This window comes from Natrix helvetica (genome assembly GCF_964273705.1).
Source record: "Natrix helvetica genome assembly, chromosome: 15".
NCBI classification, from domain to species: Eukaryota; Metazoa; Chordata; class Lepidosauria; order Squamata; family Natricidae; genus Natrix; species Natrix helvetica.
This window is the reverse complement of record NC_138565.1, coordinates 341,481-363,747: the sequence shown is the minus strand read 5'-3', so window position 1 is coordinate 363,747 and position 22,267 is coordinate 341,481. Positions and strand designations below refer to the sequence as shown.

At 46.4% G+C, this 22,267-nt stretch overlaps 1 protein-coding gene across 4 annotated transcripts in view; it reads left to right on the top strand.

The window, feature by feature from the left end:
* The window catches only part of ABL1 (ABL proto-oncogene 1, non-receptor tyrosine kinase), a 64,237-nt gene that overhangs the window by 23,575 nt on the left and 18,395 nt on the right, over positions 1-22,267 (top strand). The window contains exons 1-3 of one of the 4 annotated variants that reach the window (XM_081967531.1): positions 9,649-10,264; positions 17,241-17,411; positions 18,054-18,349. In XM_081967531.1, the coding sequence (XP_081823657.1) occupies positions 10,180-10,264; positions 17,241-17,411; positions 18,054-18,349 (552 nt within the window). In that variant the 5' untranslated portion in view covers positions 9,649-10,179. Of the gene's footprint in view, positions 1-9,648; positions 10,265-17,237; positions 17,412-18,053; positions 18,350-22,267 lie in introns of those variants that run through there. The other 3 variants (XM_081967530.1, XM_081967529.1, XM_081967528.1) reach the window with 3 other exon arrangements.

Here is a 22,267-nt window from a genome sequence, read left to right as displayed (position 1 = left end):
CAGCTAGACAGCAGCAAGATGTTTGTTCAACATTATTACATTTTTATGTTTAAATATTTTATGAAAATATAACTTTGCATCTTCCTAGGGGTAGGTTATTTTGTAATTATTATGGCCATTATTTTTCCATTCCAACTCTTGTGCAGCTGATTTATTTATCCCTCAAGCCCGATCCAGCAGACCAGTGAAAACTACTGGGAGCCTAACTTCTCTATGATTTCACATTTCTTTTCATTTTGTTCATTGTTGTTTTGTTTTTGCAGAAGTTGTAAATATTTTGATCGAAAACTTAAATTCTTTCCCCAAATTCAAACCGAACTAGGCAGTGAAAGAGAGGTCATACGACCTTGGGACACAGTGACAGTCATAACTATGAACCAGTTACCAAGTGTCTGGATTACTTTTTAATTTAACTGTATTGTTTTATCTTAGAGAATAAAATACAGGACAGTCAAACAAACAAACCACCATATGAAAGAAAACAAAAATGTACATTCAACCCTAACCACAACAAGAAGTGTACAAAAAAGCGAAGAATGGAGTCAATTGAATTTAACATTTAACAGGTAGCCACCCTGGTGTTGAAAGAAAATAAAAAGCAAAAAATTATCCTTCCCTTTTACATTATATCTATAGATCTCAGAACCCCAAGATCAACTTTGCATGCCTGTTTTTCAGGCCGTTTTCAGGGCAGTTTTTCAGGCTGTTTTGGGAGGCAAACCCAGCCTGAAAATGCCCTGAAAAAATGGCCTGAAAATGGCCCCAAAACAGCCTGTTTTTTTTGGCTATTTTCGGGCCATTTTCCAACGCTTTGGCCCCGCAAAGAACACCTGGCCAGAAGACCACATGAACAGCTGGTGACGATGCGCAGGCCATAGGTTTCCCATCCTGGGAATAGGCCACCTGGGAAGCCGTCCTGGGTCTGCCCTGCGGCCTTCCCAGAGTTGTGGCCTTGTAGAGGCAAAATGTTCCATCAACGTCTCCGTGAAGTCGCTGCTGAGAACCCCGAAGCTTTCTCTCCCCATCCTGCCTGCTTTCACTTAACGCGGCGTCCCCTTTCAACACGGCTGGCTTACACTGGACAGCAATTTTAAGTAGGTCACACATCTTTTGGATGCCTTCTGTCTTTTGTTGCTGCTTAGGAAGAAAAGGGGACCTGTGCGGTTGTGTGAGCGTGTGTTCCTGCTGGCATCTGAATTGGAAAAGCATTTGTCAAAAGCTGCGGTGGGTTTGTTGTGTTTCCTGTCACTGTGCTCTTTTAGCCATCCTCGTGATGCAGCTAGTCCTCAACATGGGACCGGCACTCAATGAAGCAGTTGTTAGCTGCAATTTTAGGACCGTTTTTGTTTGGAGTTGTTAAGCGAATCACGCGGTCATTTGAAAACTAGCCGGAGCGCACCAAACCCCAAAGTGGTTAGGCCGATGCTATGAGAGGCAGTGACTTCTTTCTCTGACAATTAATAGGAGATACTCAGAATTCATGAAGGAGAAATCCAGCCTAGAGTGAAGGAGAAGTTTCCTGACCGTGAGAACAATTAACCGGTGGAACGGCTTGCCACAAGAGGTTGTGGGTGCCCAATACTGGAGGTTTTAAAGAAGAGACTGGACAATCACTTGTCTGAAATGGCTTAAGGCCTCCTGCTTGAGCAAGGGGCTGGACTAGAAGACCTCCAAGGTCCCTTCCAACTCTGTTATTCCTTGGGTTTTCAAGGCCTGAGTACCCATATTCTTCCCCTAATTTTTTCCCCTCCTTCCCTTCTGCCTCTTGCCAATTTTTGGAGCCCTTGGCTGGGCTCCTTCCCCTCCCACTGGAAGGCACGGCTGGGCATTCAGCACACAGCTGGGAAAACACAGCTGGCCCAAATGGTTTTCTCTTCTCCTCTCCTTTCTTCTCCTCCCCTCCCCTCTTCCCCTCCTCTCCTCTGTTTTCCCCCCTGTCCCCTCCCCTCCCCTCTCCTCTCTCCTCTCCTCTCCTCTTCTCTTTGGAGTCTCTCTCTCTACAAACAGAAACACGCTGGATTTTGTAAATCGTAAGGGCAACTCGGAGGAGTAGGCGTTGTGACTTCACACCCAATCTTGTCGGCTGGCAGCAGGATGCCCAAATTCCAGTCAAAAGATTTGAAAACCACATGACACAAAAGAGAAAAATAAATGGCAAGAAAACCACTTTTTTTCTAATGCCCAATCTCTGGACATTTTTTGTTTGAAAGAATAGGGACCATGATACAGGCAGTCCTCGGCTTACAACGGTTTGTTTAGTGACCATTCGAACTTGCAACGGCACCGAAGAAGGGACTTATGACCATGTCCCACACTTATAACCATTGCAAAGATTCGTGTGATCAAAATTCGGGCGCTTCACTAACTTCATAGCCTCCATGATTCCCTTAACAACTGCAGGTCATAAAGGGGGGGACAGCTGTCTCACTTAGCAACCAAAATGTTGTGCTCAGCTGTGGCCGCAAAATCAAGGGCTGCCTGTTACAGGCAGACCTCGACTTACGACCACCATTGTGCTCAAAATTTCTGTAGTTAAGTGAGACATTGGTTAAGCGAGCGTGGCACCATTTTACGGCCTCTCTTGCCTCGGTTGTTAAGTGTGTCGCTGCAGTTGATAAGTTAGTCACCCGGTTGTTAAGTGAATCTGGCTTCCCCATTGACTTTGGTTGTTCGGAGATCGGGAAGGGGATCACATGACCCCGGGACACTGCGACCGTCATAAATGTGGGTCAGTTGCCAAGCGTCTGAATTTTGATTGTGTGATGCTACAAAGGTCATAACGATGAAAAATGGTCCCAAGTCCCTTTTTTTCCAGCACCGTTGTAACTTTGAACGGTCACTAAATGAACCATTGTAAGTCAAGGACTGCCTGTATACCTTTTGGGCTGAAAAGGCAGCAAAGTTTTCTTTCTTTTTTTTCTTTCGAGTTTCTTTTCAGAACGCCCGAAACAGCTTTGGAGGAATCCTAGCTCCTCCTCCTCCTCCTCCTCGTTCAACTCCCATCCAGTTCTGCAATTTTTCTTTTTCTTTTCTTTTCTCCCTTCAGCTGCAATCTGATCTTTGGGGCCTGTTCCTCTTTTCTATGGAACCATTAACCCTTTCCTCTCCGTTGCATTTGGAAAGAGTTTCATACTTGGACGCTCCGGGGTGATTTACTGGTTTATTTCCTTTTATTTCAAGCGCCTCAGATGCTCCAGGCCACATACTTGGTAATCTGGGTTAAAATAAATGCATGGAGACAATAAATTAAAAGCAAAGTCATATGTTTTAAATAGTTCAAATTCTCCCCTGTCTTTTGGGCTGCTGTGCTGTGTGCGTGAGAGTGTGCGAGAGAGTGTGGTGCGTGTACTTAGTTTCTCTTATTCCAACAAAACTCATCTTCTGCTATGGCGTTAGGCTTTTTAGTCAGTGGAACACCTTGCCACCAGAAGTTGTGGGTTAATGGTTCCATAGAAAAGAGGAAAGAAAAAAGAAAACTTTGGTGCCTTTTCAGCCCAAAAGGTATACAGGCAGTCCTTAACTTACAATGGTTCATTTAGTGACCGTTCAAAGTTACAACGGTGCTGGAAAAAAAGGGACTTGGGACCATTTGTCATCATTATGACCTTTGTAGCATCATACAATCAAAATTCAGACCCAAATTGTTGGGGGCAATAGGCTGATTCTGTCAACTGCTTAGAGAGGGCTGTAAAAGCACTGTGAAGTGGTATATGAGTCTAAGTGCTATTGCTCCCTTCCTTCCTTCCTTCCTTCCATCCATCCATCCATCCATCCATCCATCCATCCATCCATCCATGGTGCACAGTGATTAGAATGGAGTATTGCAGACTAACTGTGCCAAGTTTGAATCTCACCAGGCTCAAAAGTTGACTCAGCCTCCCATCCTTCCAAGGTGGGTAAAATGAGGAGCCAGATTGTTTTTTTTGGGGGGGGGCAATTGGCTGACTCTGTAAACCGCTTAGAAAGGGCTGTAAAAGTGCTATGCAGCAGTGTACAAGTCTTAAATGCTATTGCTATTTGGACCCATCTTTTCCTGCTTAAAAAAGAGAGAGAGGGAGCTTGTGCCTTTCTCCTTTGGCTTTCTGTCCCCTCTCCTCTTCAACATCTTTTCTCCCACCACACATAGTTTCCTTCCCCAAATACAACTGGTATTTATTTATTTGAGCGAGAGGTTTTTCAAATAACACCCCCACCCCAACAGCATCTTAAGATAGAAAACACACTTACTGGTGCCTTAATGAGATCATGATTGTCTCTGCAGTGGAAGGAAGGGTGTGCTGGCCGACATGCAGTTTTCTGCTCTGGGACCCTTGTCCTCTCAAAGATGAGGTTGTGTACGGCCTGGGTTGTGTCTCCCATCATCTACTAGATGTTGGAAGCGGCCCCAGCAACCATCTGCTTCACCTCTGTTGGGAGTAGACTGTTGAGTTTGATGGAGCTTCCACTGAGACACACACGTTTAGCATTATTCTCTTAGATCTAAGATGCCCTCTGGGGGGGTTTGGTCCTCCAGCCAGAAAGGGGGACAGATGGTCAACATCTTAACCTTCTCGCCTCCAGGAACTGAGGAGATATCACTGTGGTAGCCCCAAACCTCGCAAGCTTTGGGAAGCCAAATGTTAATAGAATAGAGTACAATAGAATAGAATAAGGGATAGAATAGAATAGAATAGAATAAGGATAGAGTAGAATAAGGAGTAGAGTAGAATTGAATATAATAAGAATGGAATGGAATAGAGTTCTTTATTGGCCAAGTGTGATTGTCTTTGGTGCAGGTACTCTCAGTGGACGTAAAAGAAAAATAAAATAAAATACATTCATCCAGAATCATAAGATACAACACTTAGTGATAGTCATAGGTTACCAATAAGCAATCAAATTATACTAGGGAACAAATGAAACAATATAAAATTTAAAGATACAAGCAACATGATTATATTTATAAGTGGAAAGAGACAGGTACTAGGAAGGAAGAGAAGAATAATAGTAATACAGTCTTAGTAGATAATTTGACAGTGTTGAAAGAATTATTTGTTTAACAGAGTGATGACTTTTGGGGGGAAATTGTCCTTGTGTCTAGTTGTTCTGGTGTGCAGGGCCCTATAGTGTCGTTTTGAGGGTAGGAGTTGAAACAATTCATGTCCAGGATGCGAAGGGTGTGTATATATTTTCACAGCCCTCTTTTTGACTCGGGCCGTGTGCAGGTCCTCCATGGAAGGCAGGTTGGCAGCCATTGTTTTGCCTGCAGTGCTGTTTCTCCTCTGAAGTCCGCCTTGTCTGCCTTGTTGGGTTGCAGAGCCAAACCAGACAGTCATGGAGGTGCAGAGGACAATCATTCCTCTGTAGAGCACCCTTCTCCCTTGAAGTGTCCTTAGAAATGGGAGAAGGACATGCAAGATTCTGGTCCTCTTGCCTAATTTTTTTTAAACAAAGAATTTAATTTGGTTGTTTCCGAAGACATCACCTCCACACTCTGGGCTCCGTGGGCCTGCAGCGTATTCTCCACAGCATTTGAGGGCAGGGCAAAGAAGTAACAGGTAGAAGACACCTAGAGTTAAGGACACATTTCCTGGCAATGGGAGCGATGAATGGGTGGAACAGAAGTTGCCTCCAGAAGTTGTGGGTGCTCCATCGCTGAAGGTTTTCAATGAGAGGTTGGAGAACCATTTGAACTGCGATAGTATAAGGCCTCCTGCCTTGAACAGCAGGCTAGACTAGAAGACCTCCGTGGTCCCTTCCAGCTTTATGCTTGACGCTTTAAAATGAGTTGAGGAAGGAGGTTGCTTTAGCTTCTGGGTGTGGCCTTGTAATCCAGGGATACAACAGACAAATAGATGCCCCACCCTGGCTTAAGAAGAAAGACTTCCAAAGGTGGTTGGGTCATGCCCTCCTCAAGGTTGGCACGGGGTCACCCATGGAATTATTCCCCAGGGGAACAGGTTGTAAAACTGAGGCAAGATGGAAGGTGAACGTGTTTAGTATTGGCATCCCAGTCCCCTCCAGTGAATATATCTCTGTGTTTTCATTAAAAATCATGAAAGTCTCAATTGTCCCACCCAGCCTAAGCATTTCCATTTCGGTCACAAAGCTCTGGAAATAGGTTTGAATTTCTACTCATCTCGGCAAGGGTGGAATGTGAGGAGGAGGAGGAGGAGGAGGAGGATGTGGGGGGAGAAGGAGAAGGGAGGAAGGAAAAGGAAAGAAGGGGAAGGGAAGAAGGAGAGGGAGAAGGGGAGAAAAAGAAAGAGAGGGAGGGAGGGAGGAGAAGTAGAAAGAAAAAAAGAAAGGAGAAGGAAAGAAGGAGAAGAAGGGGAGAAGGAGAAAGAAAAGGGGAGAAGGAGAATGAAAAGGGGAGAAGGAAAGGAGAAGAAGAAGGGGAGAAGGAGAACAGAAAAGGGGAGAAGGGAAGGGGAAAAAGGAGGAGGGGTGAGAAAGAGAAAGGGAGAAGAAGAAGGAGAAAGAGGAGGGGAAAAAAGTTGTGTTGGCGTTGAGGAAGGCTGTCCAAATATCTTTCTGTGACTCAGTCTTAGTCCTTTGGCTCCGAGTGCGTTAACCTTGTTGCTTGGCGATCTCGAGGGGTGTTGGGTGCGGGCAGGGGGGGGTGCGGGCGGGTTTAGCAATCCCGTTTAGTAATTCCACTGGAATTCTTTCTGGAATCCTGCAGCTGGGCGGCTGGAGACGGGCCTCCAGTTACAGCAAGCCCAAGAACTTTAAGGAGGACTCTCGGTTGCTTCCAGGCCTTGCTCTCGTGACAAGCCCCTCCGAGCACACAGCCACACCGCAATTTCCCAGAATTGTTTTCTCCCCGGGTTGGCGGCCCCAGAGACGCCCCCACCCCCGTTACATAATCTTGGGTTCTCTGGTGGATTGCTGTCACTCTCCCCCCCTCCCCTCCCCAGAGTCTTCCATGTTCAACTCGGCTTATCAAGGCATACGGATGAGGCCACGGATGCCGAACCTTTGCAGCACCGAGGGCCCAAACCGGACACACACGCGCATGCCCCGTGTATGTGCCCACGCATGCGCACCGGAAACCCCAAATATGTTTTTTGGGCTGTTTTGGGGGCCATTTTCAGGCCATTTTTGGGGCCGTTTTCAGTCTGTATTTTGCCCCAAAAATAGCATGGAAAATGGCCTGAAAATGATCCCCCAAACAGACTGAAAACAGCCCAGAGAACGGCCTCCTTTTTGGCTGTTTTTCAGCGCTGTTTTTCAGCGCCCGCGAGGAGCAGCCGACGGTGGCCCGTGTCCCCACGGAGGGGGCTGTGTGTGGCATAGCTTCTCCATCGCAGGATTAGTCAGTTCTGTCGTGACAGAGAGCCCACACCATGGTTCCTTTGGTGGGCCTGGAATGGCGGCTTTGAGGGTTTAATTCACCTCAGTCTGAGGGGGGTAAGGAGAGGACATTTGGGGTTTTTTTCTATTTCATTGTAATTGTTTGGAGGTTTTACGGGGCTAAAATTAAACTGGCTGTTTGGTACAAGGTAGAAGAGAATATTTGTAGGGTCTTCTTAAAGAATTTTCTTTTCTTTTTTTTTGAAACAGGTTTTTTTGATGTAAATTTTAAATTCTTTTATAAAAAACCAAATTTATCACTTCATTTCCATCTGTATTTCTATTTTACAATAGATAACATATATCCACAAATCAATTTTTATATAATAAGCATTTTACTTAGTTATCCACAATTAATAATATTAATATAGTTCCCTGACATCATAATTAGCTACATACCATTAACAATATTAACACATTTCACTTTTTTCTACTAGTAAATCCTTTTCTTTCCCTTCCTCCTTTTCTAACCATTTTTTCTTAGTCTCTCAGAGATTTCACTTATTTTATGTTCTCTTCTTTGCACCCGTTCACTTAGCTTCTTTATTTTTCTTATTTTTGTAATTCCTATATTTTTTCTTCCCACTCTTTTTTCTCCTTAAGGGATGCGGTGGCTCAGTGGCTAAGACACTGAACTTGTCGCTCAGAAAGGTCAGCAGTTTGAGGGTTCGAATCCCCAGCACCGCCTAACGGAGTGAGCTCCCGTGACTTGTCCCGGCTTCTGTCAGCCTAGCAGTTCGAAATCACGTAAAAATGCAAGTAGAAAAATAGGGGCCACCTTTGGTGGGAAGGGGACAGCGCTCCGTGCGCCTTTGGCGTTCAGTCATGCTGGCCACATGACCACGGAGACGTCTTCGGACAGCGCTGGCTCTTCGGCTTTGAAACGGAGATAAGCACCACCCCCTAGATTCCTATCTTATCCTATGTTCTGACCTAGGCTTCCCCCCCCCCCAACTCCTCACTGTCCGAATCTGCTGCCAGCTCCACTGGCCAATGGCTGGCCACGACATCCTATTCCGTACAAATGGTTGTCCAATCTCTCCTTCCAAACCAGGGACCACGGAGCACCCACAGTCTCTTTGGTCCAAGATAGCTCTGCCTTGACCCACCTTAGCATAAGAGAGGGAGGAAGGTGAAAGTCACTCAGGGCTTGCAAGGTGAGGTTATAGTTTGGGGGCTAAGATCAAAAGCTCTTAGGAAGCAGGGACAAAAAACCCAGTGGAAACCAAACAATGGATATCAGATAGCTGGATAGCTCTCTAAACAGGAATTCCTTCCGGCCATTGTGAGATGAAATAGCGGTGCTTCTTTTCTGGTCCTCTCTGCCAAGTGACCCTTCCTTCCTGAATTCTCTGGAAAACAAGGAAAAAATCAGTTGGGAAAAGAGAGACGTATAAAGGTCCGTTGGAAAATGAGGAATCCTGGTTGACAGCTGATCTCAAAGAGCCAAACAGGGTTGAATTTTGTTAATGATCAAATTGGAGGGTCGGGGGGGGGGGGGCATTGTAGACGCTCAAAGAATTTCAGAAACCATCAATATAGGAGAACTGAAGGAAAAAAGCATCCAGGAAAAGGGAGTGGTCTCCAATTTCCATAATGTTGTGAAAAAACACCAACATGGATAGAACACAGAATGATACAATAGGGTAGGGTAGGGTAGTCTCTCTCTCTCTCTCTCTCTCTCTCTCTCTCTCTCTCTCTCTCTCTCTCTCTCTCTCTCTCCCTCCCTCCCTCCCTCCCTCCCTCCCTGTCTTTCTTTCTGTCTTTCTGTCTCTCTCTGTCTCTTTCTCTCTGTGTCTCTGTCTCTCTGTTTCTTTCCCCCTCTCTCTGTCTGTCTCTCTCTTTCTTTCCTTCTCTGTCTCTTTCTCTCTCTGTGTCTCTCTCTCTCAGTCTCTCCCTCCCTCCCTCCCTCCCTCCCTCCCTCCCTGTCTTTGTCTCTGTGTCTCTTTCTCTCTGTGTGTCTGTGTCTCTCTCTTTCTCTTTCTCCCTCTTTCTCTCTCTGTCTCTTTCCCCCTGTCTCTGTCTCTCTTTCTCTCTGTCTGTCTCTGTTTTTTCTTTCTCTGTCTGTCTGTCTCTCTTTCTTTCTGTCTCTCTCTCTCTCTCTCTCTCAGTCTGTCTCTGAGTCCCTCTCTCTGTCTCTCTCAGTCTCTCTCTCTCTCCCCCGTCTCTCTCTCTCTCTCTCTCCCCAAAGTTGCATGCTTCAGTCTTTTGCTCTCAACAAAACCGGGACTCTCAGGAGTTAAGTATGTGCGGTGGGCGGTCCAGGCCTTCCTGATGTCAGGCCAAAGAATGAAGGAAGGCCTTTGTTGGCAATTCAAGCTTTGCAATCCAAGCGTCTGGCTGAGCGAGGAGCAGCAAACCAGCCCCTGCCCTCCCCTCCCCTCCCTCCCTGGATAGACGGACGGAGGGACCGAAAGACGGAGGGATGGGGAAATTCAGGAGCCTTTGCTCCAAGTAACTTCGCTTTCACTCTCCCTCCATTTCCCCTCCTCTTCCCCCCCCTTTTCTTTTTTTAAAAATGGCCAGCTTCTCTCTTTCTTTCCTGCCGGAGTGGCTTAAGGGAGCCTAGAAGAATGCAAAAGCTGAGGACAAGCAGCTTCTAACTTTTGGGGAGAGGCGTGATGTGAAGGTGTCAGAAATGGATGGTCGGCGTTGAATTAACGGTTTTCAGAAGGCTGGATTTATAGTGGAATTATTATTATTATTATTATTATTACTGGTTAAAAAAAAGGCAGAGAGGATTTTTTTTTTTTTTTTTTTTTTTTGGTTTGAAGGTTGAGGGAGAAGAGGAAAATCAGGGGGGGCCTCCGTGGAGAGTATCGGCTGGAGGTGTTCCTCTAATCAATGAAAATGTTGGAGATTTGCTTGAAATTAGTCGGTTGCAAGTCGAAAAAGGGCCTATCTTCTTCCTCCAGTTGCTATTTGGAAGGTAAGTTCAGCAGAGCTGCAATGATTGAAAAGTAGATTTTGTTCCCCCTCAGTTGTGCTGTAGGCCTGTAGTGGGTCTCCTTGTCTGGAGGAGAAGACCTTCTAGAAAGGGGCTCTGTGGGGCATCTGGAGAAGAATGGCCCCTTTGGGGAGGGGGATGAATGAGGAACTTTTGAAGTTCTTGTCCCAAGGTTCCTCCCCTCCTTCCCTCCCTCTTTCCCTTCCTTCCCTCCCTCCTTCCTTCCTAACTTCCTTCCTAACTTCCTTCCTTCCTTCCTTCCTTCCTTCCTTCCTTTTTTTTTCCTTTTCTTTTCCAGGAGAAAGCAGGGAAATGGAATAAGCAGTGGATCTTGGCTGCCTCAGTTTCCCCTTGGCCCACCTCATGCCATGCTCAAGTGAGAGAGGATAGTGTGCTTCCCCATCTCCATCTCTTCCTCTTTATCTTTCTCTTCCTTTCCTCCTCTCGCTCCCCTTCTCCTTTAACCTTCCTCCTCTTCCTCCTCCTCTTCTTCTCCCTCCCCTTCCTTCTCCCCCTCTCCTTCTTCTCCCTCTCCTCCCCCCCCTTCCAACATGGGACAAAGGTACTGGCCAAACAGGTGATTTTTTTTATTACCGTAACTTCTAGCCCCCCAAAAAAGTTGTGCCTCTTTTCTCTTCCATGGTTGAGGCAGGTTTGTGAGGGGGGAAAAAAAGCCTCAAACAGCCAGCCTTTGGGTATCTAATGCCCCTGTTCCAGCTGGGTGGATAAAAAAGAAGAAGATAAAATCACTTGGACTTTCCAAGAAGAACACTTAACCAAACCTAAGGAAGGCCAGAAAAAAAAGGGGGGGGGAGTTGTGGGAGGGGGGAATGCGTTAGTGACAAGGATTGCTTTTAGCTTCATATATTTCCCTGCTAAATTTAATGTTCCCTTCGGATTACCATCTTTGCGAATTCTTCGGGATTTGGGATTTAGGGGAGTGAATTTCCAATCCACGTTGAGAGCAAGGAAAACATTTGATGCCCCTCCCTTCAACCGGGAAAAGGATTAATCATATTAATTATGGCATTTCTGGGGAATGTTGGCCATTAGATGTTCGCTGTAGCTCATCGCATACTTTCCACTCGGGACTTGGTGAAGTCCCTTCGTCGCATAGTCACTCTGCTGCAGTTCTGTAATGGGCAGCCGTCTCTCTATTTTCCAAATCCGAAGAGAAATTTCTCCCCCTCCTCTTTCCCGTGGCATTGTACGTAATAACTTTTGTTTTTCCAGGATTTCAACTGTGGATTAGTCAGGGTGCCACTCAAATGCAAACATCAGGCGGGCCAAAAAATTTTTTCTCTCTCTCCAAAACTGCTGTCAGTTTTGAAAGCAGAAACAAGGGCACGTCATTTTTCTCCAGCCAGTCAGCGCTGCGGGTTGCTTGAGTGTCAAAAGATGGCTATATATGAATCAAAATCAAGTGTTTCCTTGGTCATCTTGGGGACTCCGTCTGTTGGAGAACTCAAAGCAAAGGTTCCCCTCGCACATATGTGCTCATCTCCCTTTCAAAGCCTCTTGAAGAGCCAGCGCTGTCCGCAGAGACGTCTCCGTGGTCATGTGGCCAGCATGACTCAATGCCAAAGGCGCATGGAGCGCTGTTCCCTTCCCACCAAAGGTGGCCCCTGTTTTTTTCTACCTGCATTTTTTACATGCTTTCGGACTGCTAGGTCGGCAGAAGCTGGGACAAGTCACGGGAGCTCACTCCGTTACGTGGCACTAGGGATTCGACCTGCCAACCTTTCTGATCGACAAGCTCAGCATCTTAGCCGCTGAGCCACCAAGTCCCTTTTAGGTTACTGATAGAAGAGAATATTTGTAGCTCAGAGTTGAAGTGTGGTGCTCTCTGAGCTTGGTGGTTTTCTTTGCAGACGTTTCATGACCCAACTAGGTAGCATCATCAGTGTTAGAAGGGTGTGGGGTTTGTGGAAAGGAGGAGGAGGAGGAGGAGGAGCACAAGGACAACTGTGGGGTCCTTGGTGTTATGTGGGTGGTTTTCTTGTAGACATTTCATGACCCAACTAGGGAACAACATCGGTGCTAGAGGGGAGTGGTACGTGTGGGGAGGAGGAGGAGGAGGAGTGCTGTGGGGTCCTTGGTGGTCTCTGACCTTGCTGGCTTCCTTGCAGACATTTTATGACCCGACTAGGTAACTTCATCAATGCTAGAAGGGAGCTCTTTAATATAGGATTAGGATAAATAAAGACCCAAGAAACGCCAGGTTATCAGCTAGTCAGTTATAAAAACGTTGAAGGGCGAAGAGGCTGCATGGCCCACCGAGTTGAATCTTAGTAGCTAATTGGAGGAGGAGGTCCCTGCTTTGCAGATCTCTACAACTTGGCAAACTGCCAGAGGAGGTAGGGACTGTAGAACAACACCGGGGAGAAATTCAGAGTGGGTCTTCTCCATCTTAGCCTCCGGACCACGGATGGATTTCAACTCCCAGAATTCCCCAGCCGGCCGTGTTGAAGCCCACATATCCTTCCCGGCTGCCAAGGTTGAGAGAACCTCGCTCAAGAGCCCTTTGTTGGTTTTGGAAGCCGGGGATGATGGTCTGGAGGACGCAGAGGAATTCTGGTTTGTTTATCCAGGGCCAGGCGCTGGGTTTCCATCATCGTAAAAGCAGGAAATTTGAACTTCCAGTTGAGAGGCTGTTGTGGTGAGGGATTGCCAGAAAAGGGTTGCGTCTGATGAAGAAGGATCACGTTTCCTGTTGTGGATTTGGGGTTTGATACCCTTGGATCTTATTTATTTATTTGTTTATTTTCCCTTAAATCAATTCTGGGACCTTAGCATGTTGCAACATTTGGCTGACTTTGGCTGATCTTGAAACGTTAAGACAAGGCAACCAGGCTAGTACTTGGATGGGAGGAGGAGGAGGAGGAGGAGGAGGAGGAGGAGGAGAAGATGATGAGCCAAGTCGTTTGACCATGGGATTACTGCAGTAGTTGTAAGTGCGAAGACCGGTCCTAAGTTGCTTTTTTTCAGTGCAGTTGTAATTGTGAACAGACATTAAAGGAACGATTGTAGGTTGAGGATCTTCTGCATATCAAATAAGCTTTTCATTTCATAATTGCTTGTATGTTTTATCTTCTTGTCTTTTATTCGAGAGCATAATGTGGCATGCATAGGGCTCCCTCCTCCAGTTTTGCCCCAGAGAGTAGTTCAACTCCATAACCAGCATTGTCTTCCTTCCTTCCCTCACTCCAGCATCCATCCATCCATCCATCCATCCATCCATCCTTCTTTCCTTCCTTCCTCCCTCCCTCCTTCCATTCACATCCTTCCTTCCTTGACTTCAGCATCCCTCCTTCCCTCCCTCCCTCCCTCCCTCCCTCCCTCTGCTTACCAATTCTGGTAGTTGTGTTCTCATAAAGTTGGCTGTGTATGTGTGCTAAATTGGAGAAAGCTGTCGGACACAACCACCCCTGGGACCTGCAGTCTTTTCAGAGAAGACTTAAAAGGCCAAAATCTGAGATCATCCTCCAACCTCTTCTGGTTTCTGTAATCTCACCTTCAAGATCTCACAGGAGATTGCTGGAGTTTCTCACAACTGCCACGTTCTTACTGGTTGTCCGGGGAGGGTGGGGGCAAAGGAAAGGCTGAACTGTGACAACTTGTTGAGAGGGTGGCTGTTTCTTTCTTTTTCTTTTCTTTAATTAAAATCCATAACTTTCAGATCTCTTCTAGGAACACTGAAACCCCCTGCCTCATATTTCTCCAAAAGAGTCCCAGTTCCTGCCCTGATATGGAGATCTTTATGGAGATGTGATATCTTAGAATAACAGAGTTGGAAGGGACCTTGGAGGTCTTTTAGTCCAACCCCCTGCTCAGGCAGGAGACCCTATCACCATTCCAGATAGGTGGTTGTTTAGTCTCTTCTTACTAAACAAATTACGGTAGTTGTAATTCAAGAAATATCTGTAATGTTCTGGTCCTCTAAATGTTTCCAGATCTGCCCTTTGCCAGATCGTGTTTCTCCATTCACACTGGAAATCTCTCTCTCTCTCTCCCTCCCCCCCCCTCTCTCTCACACACACACACCGAACAACCTGCTTAGTTATTTCTTAAACTTCCTTACATGTCTAGACTAATGAAAAGAAGGACCAGGGGAGACACGATAGCAGTCTTCCAATATCTCAGGGGATGCCCCTAAGAAGAGGGAGTCAAGCTATTCTCCAAGGCACCTGAGGGTAAAACATGAAACAATGGGTGGAAACTAATCCAGGAGAGAAGCAACCTAGAATCAATGAGAAATTTCCTGACAGGGAGAACAATTAATCAGTGGAACAGAAGTTGCCTCCAGAAGTTGTGAATGCTCCAACACTGGACGTTTTAAAGAAGATGTTGGACATCCATTTGTCTGAAGTGGTGTAGGGTCTCCTGCCTAGGCAGGGAGTTGGACTGGAAGACCTCCGAGGTCCCTTCCAACTCTGTTATTGTGTATTCTATATTCCTTGCTCTTTTTGCTTATTTCATGCTGGGCTTCCTAAAACCAACTCCCAGCGACAAATTTTTCTTCGAACTGCTTTTGAGGTAATTTCTTGGGTGAACCAATTTTTCTTTCTCTTTTTCTTCTTTTTAAAAGCAGACTTGGCTTAGCTCCAAAGATACCAATCCAGGGCACTTAACCAAGCTCCCCTTTTTGTGGTTTCCAGCCATCTTGGTTTGTATCCTCTTTTCCACTCGATTCCACCTGGTAAATATTATCTCAAGTGGCCGGAAGAAAGAAAAAGATTTTGGCAGCTCAGCCTGGCCGGGTTTGCAAAGCCGCCCCTCACCTCTCCCCTCTGGCTTGCAATATGCACGACCCCTCCCCATGCACGAAAAAATGTCCCAACAGCAGTCTCTCTGCTAAACCTCTGGAAAAAGGAACCAGGTGGAAATATCCCAAAGAAAAAGGAGAAGCCAACTTGCTGCTTTTTTTTTGTTTGCGGGGGGGGGGGGGGGGGGGGAGGAATGACATAACTGAAAAGGCATTTTTTTGAAGGAGAAATTACCCCTGTGAAGTTGAAATCCCTACATAAAGATCAAGGGGAAAGAAAAGAGAAAAGAAAAAAGAAAGAAGAGAAAGAAGGAAAAAAAAAACAGAGAAAGAAAAGATGGGAAAGGGACAAAGAAAAGAAGAAAAACTAATAAGAAAAAGGAAGGTGGGAGGGAAGGGAAAGAAAAAGAAAAAAAGAAGGAAAGAAGGAAGGAAGCGAAAGAAAGAAAGAAAAGATGAGGAAAAAAAGGAAGGGAAAAAAAGAAGTGAAAGAAGGAAAAATAAAGGGAAAGAAAAGATGAGGAAGGGACAAAGAAAAGAAGAAAGAAACTAATAAGAAAAAGGAAAAAAGAAGGGAAGTGAAAGAAAAGAAAGAAAGGATGAGAAAGAAAAAGGGAAAAAGAGAAAGAGAGAGAAAGGGAAAAGGAAGGAAGGAAGAGAAAGAAAAGGAAAGACAAGCAAAATCAATGGGGAAGCCAGATTCACTTAACAGCTTCGTTTCCACCTTAACAACGGCAGCGTTTCATTTAACAACAGTGGCAAGGAAGTTCGTAAAACAGGGCGAAGCTCACTTCACAGCTGTCTGCCTTAGCGACATCATTGTGGTCGTAAGTGGAGAACCAACTGCAATGGGAATCGTAGCCCAGAGTCTCTAAGGGAATGGATCAAAGGCCTCTTATTTTGCAAACAGTTGGAAACAATTTGCACTCCCCAGCAGTGATTCCCGGTTTATAAACATGGACCTCGCAGGGCCAGAGAAGCCGGACTCTTTGTTGAACGGATGCTTAAGTTCCTGTCTTACAATCCGAGCAGACATGAAAGAGTTTCCCTTGTACACATTTTATCTTTTTAAAAAAATATATTTTCCTCTCCTCTTTGGCTCCTTTTACGAGACCCGAAGTGGCTGATTGGGGATTAAAAAGTAGGGGGTGGGAAACAGTCCACACACCAAACAGTGAAGGCGCACGGCCTGCTGTTACCTTCCCCACCAAAGGTGGCTCCTATTCCCGATTGCAGGAATTGTGTATGTGTAGTCTAGGGAAACATGGACTAGCGGTGACGTGATAGCAAGTCTTCCAGTATTTGAGGGGCTGCCCCAAAGAAGCGGGAGTCAAGCTATTCTCCAAAGCCCCTGAGGGCAGGACAAGAAGCAACGGGTGGAAACTAATCAAGGAGAGAAGCAACTTAGAACTAAGGAGCGATTTTCTAACATTGAGAACATAACAGACATTAATAATGAACATTTCAACTGGGATGCTATAATAAGAAATGTTGGGTGAATGGAAAGATGAAATTAAAGTGAATTGAGAGAAGGAAAGAGAGAAAGAGGAGAGGGAAACAATGAGAGGAGAGAAGGAGAGAAAGAGAAGGAGAGAGAAAGAAGGAGATAGGAGAGGAGAGAATGGGGAGAGAAGGAGAGAGAGAAGGAGAGGAGAGAGAAAGAGAAGGAGAGAGAAACAATAAGAGAAGGAGAGAGAAAGAGAAAATGTCTGTGTATGTGTGTGAGAGAGAGAACTGTTACAAAAGCTAAACATTCCCTTTCCCCCCCCCCCCCCCCCAGTTAAGTATTTATACAGATCTTTGCAATTCACACTTTTAAGTGCTGGGTTGAATTTGGGCTGCATGGAATCCTATTCCATTTGTTCATGGGAATCCCATTCAGTCCCCTGGAATTTAATTCAGGAGGATTCACATGAATGTACCCTACGGTTGTGGCATTGTGCAGGCCTCACAATAGACCGATTCACTTTGCAGTGGCAGCCGTTTTCCTTTCTTCGCTCCTTCTTCCATTGCATTTTTCCGATAAAACATATTTTTCCTTTTTAAAACTGAGGGTAGGCACAGCCGGCGGGGAGGAACAGAAGAGCAAGGGCTCAAATCCTCCAGCGAGAAAACAATCTCACTTCTCCTTTCTTTCTCTCTCTCTCTCTCTCTCTCTTTCTTTCTCCTTCAAACTTTCCTTCCCACCAGAAGCGCTGCAACGGCCCGTCGCCTCTGAATTCGAGCCGCAGAGCCTGAGCGAAGCTGCCCGCTGGAATTCCAAAGAAAATCTCCTTTCTGCTCCGGGTGAAAATGATCCCAATCTTTTTGTGGCCTTGTACGACTTCGTCGCCAGCGGTGACAACACTCTCAGCATCACTAAAGGTAAGTCCTCAAAATGGAAAACCCAAGCGGGAAGGATGAGAAGAGGTTGGCATTTCAGGGGAAAGGAATTTAACCTTGGCAGGAATTAATTTATCTGTTGTAAAGTTCGGATTTCCCCCCCTTTTTTTAGCTCCCTCAGAAATGTTAAGAGTTGTTCTGACCGAGGTTTCTTCCCAAGAGCCTGAAGCAAACTCCCAATCCTGACAAAAAACCCTTTTGTTAATTGACTGTGAATTCTGCTCATTCACCTCCAGCAAAGTCTTTCAAGGGAGGATTTACGGTCACAGACCTTCTCTGGCTTGGAGAGCTGCCAGGCCCATATCTGCAATACTTGGCAAGGAGTCTCGGAGAGTCGAACTATTAAAGGGAACTAATGGTCTCCTGCAAACTCCACTCCCTTTTCGCTCCTCTTTTATTCCCTCTGGGAGGAGCCGTCCACTGTCCACCTGTGGCCTTATGCCTGGGAGTTGAGAAAACCACAAGGGCTCCGCAGTTCAGCCCCCCAGCTGCAACTATTCCTTCCTTTTGCTGTTTTGCTGTGTTTAAATCGCTCCCTTGTGAAACCCCCTCCCTGAGTCGCCTCGGACAATTCTCAGACTTGTGATTGTTTGTTTGTTTCTATTCTTCCTTACCCCGCAATAGGGGAAAAACTTCGTGTCCTGGGTTACAACCACAACGGGGAATGGTGCGAAGCCCAGACGAAGAACGGGCAAGGCTGGGTGCCCAGCAACTACATCACCCCCGTCAACAGCTTGGAGAAGCATTCGTGGTACCATGGGCCGGTGTCACGCAACGCGGCAGAGTACCTGCTCAGCAGCGGGATAAACGGCAGCTTTTTGGTACGGGAAAGCGAGAGCAGTCCTGGCCAGAGGTCCATTTCCTTGAGATATGAGGGGAGAGTCTACCACTACCGCATCAACACCGCCTCGGATGGGAAGGTGAGTTTTATTGACGTTGTGCCAAACAACCAGCACACATTAATCCGGGACGTTGCGACCGTCGTAAATATGAGTCCGTTGCCAAGTGTCTGAGTTTCGATCACGTGACCACAGGGAGGCTGCAGCGGTCGTAAGTGTGAAAATGATCACAAATCGCTTTTCAGTGCCATTGTAACTGAACAGTGACAAAACATGCTTGTTCTGCCGGAAGCTTCCCAAGAGCCTGAAGCAGACTCCTGATCCCCACAAAAAACTCCTTCTATTCATTGAGTGTCAATTCTGCTCCTTCACCTCCAGCAAAGTCTTTCCAGGGAGGATTTACGGTCACAGACCTCAGCTGGCTTGGAGAACTGCCAGGCCGAGATCTGCAGAATTTGGCAAGGAGTCTCTCGGAGAGAATCTGCTGCCAGCTCCACTGGTGGGCCACAACACTGCTGTTGTATGTCGAGGACTACCTGGGGGTGGCAGGCTACACCTGCGTAAAATTACATGTGTGATTTTGCTAAAAGGAGCACCTGATGCTTCCTTCTGCGCTGTTTCCACTAGAGGCCAGTCCATCCTCACTCAGTGGAAATGCCTGGAGATGCTTTTGCTGAACAGATGAATAATTATTTCCTTACCTCGGCGTTGTTTTAGTCAGAATTTTCAAGAAAGAGATAACAGCCAAGGGATTTTCATTAGCACCAAATGTCTACCGGCTCCTTTGTCAGAAACTCTTATCAGCCGGAGGTTTTCTGTTTTTAATAAAATAACATCCAGGAAACGGTATGGAATTAGATTCTCGTTGGACCCATTATCCACACCGCCGCCATATGAAGCAATATTAAGTTGTTTGATAAAGTAGATATCGTATCTCGGGGCCCCGGCTGGCATTTGCCGGGGGAAATCAGGTAGAGCCAGACGGTGTAGCTCTTCGCTTCTGAAGAATCTTTCCCCCCATCAGGCCCTTTATTAACGTAATCGGACAAGTTAATAACTGCAGGTGTTGAAAATATAGCAGTTTTTGGAGGCTTGGGAATTGGGACGGGAGCCGCTCGCAAAAGCATCGGGACGGCTCGGGAAACAGAGGAGAAATTGCAAATGAGGTTAAACGTGTCATTTTTTTTTTCAATCACTCATATCGGAAAAGCTACGCAGACAGTCCCTAACTTAACGGCTGCGATGGGGACGGGAACTTCCATTGCGAAGGGACACAATTGTTAAGCAGCTCATTTTGTCACCACACTTGATTTTACAATTAAAACAGTTAACGGTCCCTAAATGAACGGTTTTAAGACAAGGAGCACCAGCAGTTTCTCTGTGGATTGTAACTGCAGGCCTCCCAAGGTGACTTTCAAGGAGGTGTGGCTGATGACGGCGGGCATTAAATTGCCTCTTTTTTCCCCCTTTCCGTTTTTTCGTTTCTGCTCCCCCACTTTTTTGGGGGGGGGTTGTGTGTGCCTTATCTCTCAGGCTGATTTTTGTCACGACAGGGATCCTGCCACTAGAATCCTACGGATGAATAATTTTTGTTTGGCCGGCTGCATTTTCTGGTGACTGATAATCGTTTAGACTGCCTTGAATGAATCATATATAACAGAGCAGCGGTTCCCTCTGGTTGCTAAGAGGGGCCTGTATTTATATATAGCTGGGAACCTATCTATAGCTGCTGGAAGGGAGGGAGGGAGGGAGGAAGAGCAGAAAAAAGGTGGGAGAGAAGGAGGAAAGAAGGAAGGAAGGATGGAAGGAAAGGGAAGAGGCAGAAAGATGGGATGGAAGAGGAAGGAAGGAAGGAAGGAAAGAAGGAAAGAAAGAGGCAGAAAGAAGATGGGAGGGAAGAGGAAGGGAGGGAAGTTAAAAGTCAAGGACTACCTTGGACTATAATCTATAAGGGTTTATAGGGTGAAGATGATGGAAGAAGGACATTAAAATTTAGGGGTTATAGTATAATGTGGCTTGATTGGTTTTTTTAAAGAGCCCGCAGGGCTTTTTGGGGAAAAAAAACTATATCAAAAGCTACCCATCCAGCATCTTGTTATCTTTTGTAAAAGCAGACATGAGCCACAGGGGAAAGAAGGCAGATTGTGGCTTTTTAAATCAAAGAGAGGTATTTCCTAAGAAGGGGGGGGGGGAACGGGATGGGGACATAATGTGTTTTGCAGGGAAAAGCATATCACATAAAAGGAGAAGGATATGATTGACAGTGATTCTAGCTGGCCTTGTTAGATTAATTTTTTATGGACTTTTTTATCTCAGCTTTTATTATTGTTTATGAGAGCGGTTAAGGCCTCAGACTAAGAAACTGGGAGACTGTGAGTCCTGCTCCTGCTTCAGACACAAAACCATACACACACACACACACACACACACACACACGCATACACACATATTTATGAATCACTCAAGGTGGTGAAACTTTTTCAACACGCTTGTCCTCCTCCTATTTTCCCCACAACAGCCTTGCGAGGTGAGTTGGGCTAGAGAGAGAGGGATTGGAACAAGTTGCCCAGCCAGCTTTCATGCCTAAGGTGGGACTAGAATTCATCCTCTCCTGGTGATCGGTTAAAAATCACCCAGCTGGCTTTCAAGTCTATGGTGGTACTAGAATTCACCATCTACTGGTCTCTAGGCTAGCACCTTAACCAATATACCAAACTGACTCTCGGATTCCCCAAAATGAGTTTAAATAACATTTGAAAGAGAGCAGGTTCCAAGAGTTGTGTTTTCAACAGTCAACTCTTGCCTAACTCACACAAAGCTTTGGGAAATCAGATTTGCAAGTGTCAAAGTTGGGATCTCACAGGAATACCAACTGTTCTGACCGAGGCTACCCAAGAGCCTGAAGCAAACTCCTGGTCCCGACAAACCCATTTAATTAATTCTGCTCATTCACACCCAGCAAAGTCTTTCAAGGGAGGATTTATAGTCACAGACCTTCTCTGGCTTGGAGAGCTCACTGGCTGATATCTGCAGAACTTGGCAAGGAGCCTCGGAGAGTCAGGAACCAATAAAGTGAAGTAATGGTCTCCTGCAAACTCCACTCCCCTTTGGCTCCTCTTTTGTTTCCTCTGGGAGGGGCCATTCACCGTCCATCTTTGGCCTTCCTCCCAAATCCACTCCTCTTCTTTAGCTGTTCCGTTCGTCTGGCCACTCTGTGCATGCGCACACTGGGAACTGGCTCCAGCTTTTCCTCTGCCTGACTGATGTCTGACTCTGAAGGCAGCTGATAACTGGCCTATGTCTCTGGCCCCTTCTCTGCCTCTGACACAGAGCCCTCACCAGAGCCTTCCCCAGGCTCCAGGACTGGCCCAGGCTCCTCCCCAACCCTCCCCACTGTCTGAATCTGCTGCCATCTCTGCTGACCGGCCACAACACAACCCGCTTGGTCACAGCCTCGTGGGATCTAATGAAGTCCTGCAATGTGGAGCCGCTTTGGAAGTGGGAAGGGTGCTCCGATTCAAATCACATGTTTATAGACCAGGTAGTCCTCAACTTACAACCGTTCATCCAGCGACCATTCGAAATAATGACGGCACTGAAAAAAGTGATATGGACCGTTTTCCCCACTTGCAGCCGTGGCAGTGTCCCCGTGGCCACGTGATCAAGATTCACACGCTCGGCAACTGGCTCCTATTTATGACGGGTGCAGTGTTCCTGGGATCACGGGATTTCCCCTTTTGCGACCTTCTGACCAGCCGGGGGTGGGGATCCAGATTCACTTAACAACTGTGTGACTAACAACTGCAGCGATTCATTTAGCTGTGGTGAGGCAGGTTGCAAAATGGGACAAAAAAACCCCCTCACTCAACTATCTCGGTTAGCGACAGAAATGTCTGGCTCAATGGGGGTCGTAGGTCGAGGACTGCCTGCAATCACCAGCCAACCTCACCGCCCTGGTCATGTAGAAGAGGACCCGCCAAAGACGGTCGGGCTCACCTC